This window comes from Ammodytes marinus (genome assembly GCF_949987685.1).
Source record: "Ammodytes marinus genome assembly, chromosome: 3".
Lineage (NCBI taxonomy): Eukaryota > Metazoa > Chordata > Actinopteri > Uranoscopiformes > Ammodytidae > Ammodytes > Ammodytes marinus.
In genome coordinates, this window is record NC_137232.1 from 14,024,893 (window position 1) to 14,035,514 (window position 10,622).

General features: G+C 40.0%; 1 protein-coding gene across 1 annotated transcript; it reads right to left on the reverse strand.

Moving 5' to 3' along the window:
- Nucleotides 1–4,182: 4,182 nt before the first annotated feature.
- fam181b (family with sequence similarity 181 member B) lies at nucleotides 4,183–5,687 on the reverse strand (the record flags this gene model as incomplete). Its single annotated transcript, XM_080025324.1, has 1 exon — nucleotides 4,183–5,687. One exon carries the CDS (start codon nucleotides 5,685–5,687, stop codon nucleotides 4,722–4,724), a length of 966 nt encoding a protein of 321 aa, XP_079881450.1. The 3' UTR covers nucleotides 4,183–4,721.
- Between the last annotated feature and the right edge of the window lie 4,935 nt (nucleotides 5,688–10,622).

Consider the following 10,622-nt stretch of genomic DNA (forward strand, 5'->3'; position numbering starts at 1 on the left):
CAAAGCAGGATACAGTTGTGGCGCCGTCAGTAGCGCCCTAATCTGAATGTATCAGCCGGTGTCAACTCAGGGACACAAAATCCATATGCCGCTCTCTGTGTGTGTATAGTTTGCTGTATTGCAAATTGCCAAATATAGTTGTTTTTTCCCCGAGTATGACACATGGCGCGGTGTTGACAAATTTGCAAACAAATCCAGCTTGTAGGCAGAAAGGAAAAAGTATGGAACATATTTTGAAGTTAAATTGCGTAACTTCTGTCGCCCTTCATGAGGAATTATGTCTAATTACAACGGCAATGTCGACACATCCACATGAGGTTAGGCTGTAAGTGATCGTGCATGGATTTTTATACCTTCTGCTGTACGTCCAGGTTTTTTCTTAGCTGTAGAATCAACAACTGAAACATTTCTTGGGCTCTTCTTGGGATTTTTCTGAGCTCCTGCACCAGTGTCAGGGGGTCGACACCAGTTTGTAAACGCTGCCATACTGAGAAATACAGAGAGAGTTTTGTGGAGCTGATTAGGCTTAATCCACTTTGTGTCAACTCATTTGGAAATGTCTTGAATGTAACCGATATTCAACATGAAAAAATTATGCACTATTGCTTTAAGCTTCAAAGTAAAGCGTATATACGGCAGTTAACATACACACCATCATATAGTACCCTTAGAGGAGCAAACATCTGTTGGTTATCAACTCTCTAAAAAAAATGGCGATTAAAATTGTTTTCAAGCATTTATTCCAGAGCCATTTTACTGAATCGAGGACATACTCTTTTTTTTTTTTTATTTGTTGGAAAGACATCTGAAGGAACACTCAGTTGTTATCCGACAAAGCTTCTATTTCACACATAATCTCATACATCATAAAACAAGTGCCTTTCTGTTTTGAGTGGGGAGTGGTTGTGGTGGACATTTTTTCGCCTTCAATGGATCATTACTGCCATCTAGTGTTTGAGACGTGTAACTACACACAGGCCCGGGGATACTGCACTGACAAACATGATGGTTGTGCTCAATTTATATTGTTTTCCTGATGGGAAACTGCAGAAGGGAGGGAGAGCTGGGGGTCAATAAATCCTCAAAACAAACTGGAAATTGCCTCTTGCGTCCCTCGGCAACAAGCAAAGGCATTTAATCCCAGGTAAAGGTAAAACCCTAGTGAGCTTCCAAAGTGAGTGGTAAACAACTGGAAGGGGAAGTGTGTGTGTGTGTGTGTGTGTGTGTGTGTGTGTGTGTGTGTGTGTGTGTGTGTGTGTGTGTGTGTGTGTGTGTGTGTGTGTGTGTGTGTGTGTGTGTGTGTGTGTGTGTGTGTGTGTGTGTGTGTGTGTGTGTGTGTGTTAAGGACTTTGTGTGACTCAAAATTGTACTTCCATAATTTCTAGCCAATGCCCGAAAAATTTGGATTTAACAGGAATATTACATGTGTCATTGAAAAAGACTTATTTATTATAGAATTATTTTATTGACGGAATAACCATAAAACAACCTGGATGTCGTCATTGCTTTTTTACAAAATGTACTCATGTTTACAGCCCCTATCACGCAGATATAGTTTGACAGATGCTGTGAATGACCTTTAAAGGTGCAGTGTGTAATATGACATCATCAAGAAAGTTCTAGAATGCAACGCTCCTTGGGTAACCCCACCCCTTTCGAATAATAACAGAAGCTACAGTGGCCTTCAAGGACAAGAACAATTCTAAATTTTAAACAATGCATCTGATGACATTCCAACTATGACACTTCCAAAATGGCGGTGACAAGGCCTTGGTCCAAAGTATGGAGAAATATGGACATATATGAGACCCTTTCTATGGAAAAAAATAATAATTCTAAAAAAGAAATTCAGCTATTATGCACTAAAATTAAACGTACTGATGGATATTATAATTATTTTCTACAAAATCTGCTAGGAAATAAAACCCAAAATAGATAGATAGATAGATAGATAGATAGATAGATAGATAGATAGATAGATAGATAGATAGATAGATAGATAGATAGATAGATAGATAGATAGATAGATAGATAGATAGATAGATAGATAGATAGATAGATAGATAGATAGATAGATAGATAGATAGATAGATAGATAGATAAAATAAATGGGGACTATAATGGAGTTGGTCCCCAAATAAAATGCCAAAATGAGTATTTGGCGTAGGGACCTCATAGTGATTAGTTCAATTTTGTAAAATGTAGCAATACGAAGCATATACCGTAAAGGTATTAGCGTATACCGGGGTACAATTTGGGGAAGGTTTTTAAAGGTATGAAAAAATGGATACCGCCCAACCCTGTTTCAGACAGAAGCATACGGAGGGGTTTACAATATGCATTTGAAGGGTATATTCAGGATAGCAACTACCTGGAAACAAAATCAAGTAAAAAGTAAAAAAAAAAAAAAAAAAAAGCTAAAAGCTAAAAGCTAAAAGCTAAAGCCAAAAGACCACATAGTGAAAGTGAACCATACAGCATCATTTGATAATCAAAACCTTCGGCTAACGTCAAGCGAACACAGATTTACTGATGTAAAAATGGAATAGACAGCACATTATCCCACAATGCCTTGCTAGTTTAAACCGTAAGTGAGGGGGCTGTTCATTTCATTGATGCCCCTGTTTGGTTCACAAACATATTCTGGTCTGAAGTCTGGTTCCAGATGCCTTTTTTTCCATTTTGATTCATGATGATAGAATTATTCAAGAATTACATGTAGAGAAAATATGTGTTGTAAACTTACTGCAGGCTCTTCAAATCTAAACAAATCCCACTCCCCTGAAACTGCACAGTGCACCTTTAAATATAGCCTGGAAATCCAGACCCTGATATCTTGAACGATAGAGGGTCTGGCCACGATCAATAGTAATTTCCAACTCAAGGGGCGGCTCCTACTCGTGCATTTCAAATGCCACAGCACGCAGTTGGATAGCACTACAACCAATCAGAGCGATGCACAAGGTGACGTATTGAGCCCTGTTCGTTTAGCGAACAGCTGTTAAACTGTTAAATTAAACGTTTGCCATGGTGCAAAACAGAACATTCCACTTACTTGCTAATGAAAGATTTGAGTGCCGTCTTCCAATCGTAAAGGGTCGAGGCCAAAACATATTCGCAGCCATCTTTGATGTTTACTATCACGGCTTCGACGTCGCATGCACGTCACTGTCGTCATCCGGTTACGTCCGCCCCAGAGCACCATATAAAGGGCTCCGGCGCGCCCATATTAGATAGAACCAATTGAAACGTGAGCCAGGATTTCTGGACTTTCTGAAAAAGCTTCAATGGAGAGTGTCCAGACCAACAGGCACAGCAAATTTAATTTGCCAGCGCCTAGTGGCAGGTCTGGGAATGCCAGGCTACTTTAAATACACATTTAAATAAAATAATTTACACATTGGTACTACTACTTACTTAGATAAATAAGGGACAAGAGATGTGGAGGGGCCCCTTGCATGAATTTGCCTACCGCCCCAAATTGACTAAATCCGCCCCTGCTTATAGTATTCTGCCAGTCACACCTAAACTAAATGACCATTGAACACACACACACACACACACACACACACACACACACACACACACACACACACACACACACACACACACACACACACACACACACACACACACACACACACACACACTCAAACACTGTTGTCATAGTAATAAAGACCAGCTTTATTGTGTACTCTTACAATAGCTACATACATATAAACATTTCCAACAAATTTGATATATAAGTGGCAAATCTGACAGCTGAAAAAATCCTTTCTGAGCTGAAAAACATTGTAAAACAAACATGGCATCACACATAATAACACATAATGGTAATAATAATTTCATGACTATTTCTCTACACAAGAACTGTTGCTAACAGCTAGCTGGAATGTAAAAAGTGCCTTAATTGCAGAGAGATTGTTGCAGCATGTATTGTCAAATCTGACAAACATTTTTAACAAATATAATTTTTCTAGCAATACGTGATGTTTATCAACAACTCATTCTGCTTCTATTTGTATGTTTTGTTTGTAGAATATAAGAATTATTCAATGAAATGTCTTAATTGAGAAATTCCAAAATGTATAACCTACATTCCAATATACTGACTCACGCAGTCTAGTGACAAAATTGAAGCATTCACCAAATCAGAAGTATTTTTCAATCAGAATATCATAAAGAATTGCCTGAGATGAAATACATATAGGCATTTGAAACAAATAGACATTCAACATATCAGTGTAGTAAAATATACTGAGGTGTTATGAGTAGGCCTACATACTTTTTTTATCATCAATACAAACATCAAAAATGTTTGTATCCATTTCCCCAAATTACTTCCAGAACAGATTCACAAATACAGTACAGTCATATCAGTAGCCCAAATATGTTCAATCAGAATATCATAAGAAATTGCCTGAGATTTAAAAAATCTTATAGGCATGTGAACAGATAAACATTGAAAAGAACAGTGTAGTTTGACAAACTTGAGTTTTAGAAATTACATGGGATCCAATCGCTTGAAATGTATTGAAACAATAAAAATCTAATTCCTTGTTGACACGCATTGACAAAAAAAATTCCATTCACTTTCCAGCATTACTCCCAGAACATATGAACACATACAGTACAGTAATCTCAATCTCTCACAGTCTCTTATACTAGTGTTAACCTTATAAAACAACCAGCCCTTTCTAACAATCGCTAGTGTCCTTCTCTCATAGAGATGAATAACTCACTCTGTTGTTATATCCACCGCTTAAATCATATGTGACTTGAGGTATGGAGCAGTCAGTGAAGAAGTTAGGGAAGGCCAAAGTGCACAGTGCATTGTCCTCTATGGGGCCACCATTCTCGGTGGGACAGTATGATAGATTTGAGGGCTGTTTTTTAGGATGTCCCGAGTTAGTAATCCACGGTTCGGAGTAGAGAAGACCGCTGACCAAATGGTGTGCGTCGTAGATAGCCGGATCTTGGCTTCCCAACATTTCTCCTTGCCCCCTTAGATGTGACATACTCGAAACTTGATAAATGTCGTCCTGCTCACTCACCATGTTGCTGTAATCGGGCCCCAGAAGCTCAAAAAACTCCACCGCTTCTGGATTTCCCCTTTCCAAATCAGTCAGTGTCATGCCCGACGTGGAGCTGACTACTTTGGAGCAGTTTGCCGGCTCCGTGAAGAAACTCGGTGGCAGATTTCGATGTCTCAACGGTGGTTTCTTAGCTTTTTCTCCCCTTATATCCTTGACGGGGCTGAAAAGAGCTGCCAAACTTTTGCTCTGTAAGTTCGCCTGCCCCCCGTCCCGTTTAGGAATAGTCTTGCCTTGTAGAGAAGAAGTGGGTTGAGGGTTAGGGGAACCTCCTTGCCTTTTAGATGGGGACTCCGCTGTTACATTTCCAGGCGTTATGATACCAGTGCACCTCTTGATTTGCTTCTGGAGGTACTTCCGGTGGTTGACTTTTCGTTTGCTTTTCACGGGCTTGTCCAGGGCCAGTTTGATGTTGCTTGAAGCCGAATCGATGAAGTTCAGTAAGTCCTTGGTCGTCTCTCGGTAATCGTCATCGTTTTCTGCGTCCAACAGACTTCCGTCGAGACTTTTCTCCACTTCGTATACGTCCATCGCCGAACCGGGAAAGCAGAAATTCATGAACTGCGGGTTCATGATTGCGGTCTGGACAGCCATTATACTATTGTTGATCCCAGATGGCTACACACACACACACACACACACACACACATAGGGCTATACCAGTGAGATCCCAAAACCCAAAACGTTTTTTCAGAGCATTTTTGAAATCCTTTTTAAGTCAAGTCAGGTTTGTTACTCTCACATAAAACCTTGCTACTGATAAAGATGTAAAACAAAATGAAATGTCAGTGCATTTTCTTTCAATTTCTATCCTTCTTTTCTCTGACATAAACCCTTGCTAGGGAACTGAAACTGCTCTTGAAGTCCTCGTAAACATCCCAGACTAGAAGTGAGGGGCTCAAGTAGAGTGCAAAGGAGATCTTTCAGGGGGCTGGGCGTATGATGTCAGAACTTTAAAAGAAGGAGGAGCTACTAAGAGAAAACAGAAAACCGGGGACTTAACTCTTTAGCTTGTGCCTGGCTGACCACCTGCAACTACAGAAGGATTTGTCTCAAATTCCCCTGCTGTGATCGAGACAATAACCTCCGTCAGAACTGGCTCCCCCTAGAAGTTTAACTGTGTGTGTGTGTGTGTGTGTGTGTGTGTGTGTGTGTGTGTGTGTGTGTGTGTGTGTGTGTGTGTGTGTGTGTGTGTGTGTGTGTGTGTGTGTGTGTGTCTGTGTCTGTGTCTGTGTCTGTGTGTGTGTGTGTGTGTGTGTGTGTGTGTGTGTGTGTGTGTGTGTGTGTGTGTGTGGCTTCCCTAAGACCCGTCAGAACTGGCTCCCCCTAGAAGTTTAACTGTGTCCCTGTGTGTGTGTGTGTGTGTGTGTGTGTGTGTGTGTGTGTGTGTGTGTGTGTGTGTGTGTGTGTGTGTGTGTGTGTGTGCGCTGAAGCAAAAACGCTTTCATGGTTACTGTTACAGTGAGCAGAGGAGCCCTTTAACATCCTTATTGATAGGGTATTTTTGTCTTTATAGAAACAGATGCAAATTTGGCAACATCAAAGCAATGATGTGTGAGTTTGCATCGCTTTAAAAAACTAAAAATGAAGATGGTGGAAAAAGCCAGAGTTAAAATCTTTTTTCACTTGCACAACATATTAGTGTTTTACAGAACAGATATTGGCTACAGCCTTTTTTCATTGAATAAATCAAGAAATACTATGTACAGGTCTAAAAGATGCATTTTGTGCATGTTATTTAGAACTAAATTGATCATAACTCAGACAATTATCAACATACGAACCAATCCTTCTGCTATAATCTTCAGAATAGTGCTAAGAATGATCATGGAAAGTTTAGTTGATGTAAGTGCTTAAGAAGTTGAGATTTTTAGTTCAGAGTATTGAAAAAAACTAATGTTGAGATAATGGCTGTTAAAGATGGTTGTATAGAAGAAATATACAGACGCAAACAGACCAGGTTTGGTCAAATAAACACATACATGTACATTTTGGACCTTTTATTTAAACTAGTAAAGAAGACATGTTATGGAAGAAAAATAGACATTATTCTCAAAATTGACCACAAACTTAAGTTATAAGTCTCGCTATGTTGCATGCTTTTCTAAACACTTTTAACCATTTTAATCGTTGTGCTTGTCAAGTCAAAATCACCGAACTGAAGTTAACTTGTAATCAAATCACTTTTCCTTTGCATTCAGGCTCTAAAACTATCAAAATCAAAGCTATGCATCATCAAAGAAACGGCCTCTTTTTTCTGTGGGAAAATCCTTGTGCCCGAACAGATGCCACCACTGTCCATTTGTGACCGAATCTTCCCGACTGATTTAACTTAACTTTGCCTGTGTCTTAATCTGCTCATGGCAAAAGTTGATTTTTTCGAGTGCATTCCCAAGGCAGGCCCAAGCTAGTGGGAATTTCTGCCCCGGCCTGACAACTATTATGGGGCTGCCTTTGACATAAAGCCCTACAGGGTCTAAATAGCCCCCATTCTTTGCCCCGCCAATGAAAGGGAGCATTGTGCCAGGGGATTCATTAAATTGCACCTCACAGCCCCCCGTTCGTAAAATGCCCTCTCAATAATGAACAGTCGATTTAACTAGAAAAAAAAAAGCTGAGGCCGGAGCTGTTAAATTAAAACGGGTAAAATAAAGTGCTAGTTCAAGCGCAGTGTTGCCAGAAGAAAATGTTGTTGACCTTAAAAGAAAAAAAATCCTGCGTATGAAACTTTAGTCTTGTAAACAATAACAGCATTTAAAGCAAAGTTTCTTGGCCAGCAGTGAATACAACGGAGGATGTGTGTGTGAGAGCCAGTTTGTAACGCTGCCAGCACTAACTTACTTACCCTCCAAATTAAAGGGGGATTTCCTTCGACTGAATTTTAAAGCTATAGTGCGTAACTTCTGTCCGTCGCCCCACACCCCCATGAGGAATTCTGAGTAATTTCAACAACACTGTCGGTGCATCTACGTGACATAAGCCTTCAGTGATCGCGCATGGATTTTATACCTTCTGCTGTACGTCCAGGTTTTTTCTTAGCGATAGAATCAACAACTCAAACACTTCTTGGGCTCTTCTTGGGATTTTGTCGGGGGGGCGAACCAGACAACCTGATGACATTTGAATTCACCTCTTATTGTTATCTTAAAGTAGATACGAGGAACTGAGTTTCCAATGTTTTGTTGATTCTAGCGCCCCCTTTGGACATAAGCAGTAGTGTTTTTTAAGACACCAGCGCCTTCTGTCCTAAAGATCTTTGCTAGCGCGTAGCGGCGGGGCATGCATTTGTTTAGGAAGCGAGTGAAAGTAAGACAGCAGGCCTCATGGCCATGAGGTAATGTATTTATATGTGTGATGTCAGATTAATAATGGTACTATGACCATGGTGAAGCAAAGTCAACTTTGATTTAGTAGTGTTTATGAACACAGGATCATCCGGTCTGTCTGCTGTACATCATTTTGTCGAAGTTCCCAGGAAAAATCGGACCCGAGCAAAGGCATTTATAATAACTAAATTAAAAAAGCATTGTTTTCACTGATGGTCTTGTTTGCTGTTACAGTTTATTAGTGATCATCAGAGGAAACATTTTGACTGTTTCATGAACATTTAAAAGTTTCTTGTACGGGGTGCTCCGGTGGCGTAGTGGATAGATTGCGTACCATATTGGCTCCGGCCTTCGTTGCAGTGGTCGCGGGTTTAAATCCGACCTGTGGATCTTTACTGCAGGTCATCCCCCTTCTCTCTCTCTGTCTCCCCATTTCAACTCTGTACTGTCTAATAAAGCTTGAAAATGCCAAAAAATTATCTTTAAATAAAAAAAAGTTCCTTGTAAGACGTTTCAGTAGAGATACTGCAGATTTCAAGAGTGCATGTTGAGGTGAGGCAGTGATTCAAGCAATGAAGCAGAAAAACAAATCCTTTCTCATGTTAATTCCTGTGGAGAAAGAGATACTGATAGGACTGAACCTATTATCTGTGGCCAAACACACAGTCTGTCACAGAAAAATAACCAAGAAAAACTCTGATATATAAGCAACAAAACTAGCATTACAGCTCTGGAAAAAATTAGAGACCAGTCTGGATTTTTTTTCAATCTTCATCTCTACATTACTAAATGAAAATGCTCTTGGTCAAACATTTTTGAGGGAATTTGGTAGAAATGTTGTCAGTAGTTTGTAGAACAAAACCAAAATGTTCATTCTACTCAAACATGTCTATAAATAGTAAAACGAGAGACACTGAATATTTGAAGTGGTCTTTCAAATTTTTCCAGAGCTGTATATCTGTTTATACGGCTGGCCATTCAGAAACTGCAGGTGAACATTAAAAATATACATATCATCATGAAACTTTGCCAGAATCTTTATTTCTTTTTTACGGCTTATTAGTGTACACTACATTTTTTTTAATTAATTTTCAGCATGTATTTAAGAAGCAAATGTCTCATTAATCAGACAATGAACAACATACGAACAAATCCTTCTGTAATAACCTTTGGATTAATGCTTAGAATGATGTACTGTTAGAGGTTGAGATTTTTTGGTTCTGAGTATTGAAACAAACATGGTGGTTGTATAGGAGAAATATACAGATGCAAAACAGACAAGGTTTAGTAACATGAACACCTAAATGTACAATTTGGACCTTTATTTATACTAGTATTGTGGAAGCAAAATAGACAAAAATCTCAAAATTGACCAGTGATTGAAAAAATATATATATTTTTGCACCTTCAGTATCATGAAAAAGACACAAAAACTGGCCATGGAAACAGGTATCTTGCTTTGTTCTTTTAAACTATTCTTGCGAATTCTCTCTCTCTCTCTCTCTCTCTCTCTCTCTCTCTCCGTCTCTCTCTCCTCCTCTTAAATCAGAAGTTCCCTGTGACATGACAGGACGTTTGTAAAGCAGGATGGTGAAACATGTCCTGCGTTGGTATGTGGGGTGGATTTTCTACCCGGCGACACAAAGCCTGAATTCCCCACATAGTGTCCCAAGCTTGACTGCATCGGTGTGTGTGTATGTGTGTGTGTGTGTGTGTGTGTGTGTGTGTGTGTGTGTGTGTGTGTGTGTGTGTGTGTGTGTGTGTGTGTCTGTGTGTGTCTGTGTGTCTGTGTGTGTGTGTGTGTGTGTGTGTGTGTGTGTGTGTGTGTGTGTGTCTGTGTGTGTGTCCATAGTGTCCCAAGCTTGACTGCATTTCAGACAGAGAGGAACACAGCTAAACATGGGGGGGAGGATGGGGTCGCTAGCAGCCACTAAACGGCCATCCCTAAGACTTTTTCTCAGGACGTTAAGAGGCGTTGAGAGACGTGTGTGTGTGTGTGTGTGTGTGTGTGTGCGCCATCCCTAAGACTTTTTCTCAGGACATAGAGAGGTCATTAATTTTGCCAGCCTTTTCTTAAGTCACTGACACCAGGCCATCAATCAAAGGCTGGTATTAGTATTCGCTCGACCCCAAACTCTAAAGTATGTCGCTTCTCAGACGTAGGGAGGGACCACACACTAGTATAGGAAGAGATTAGGGTATG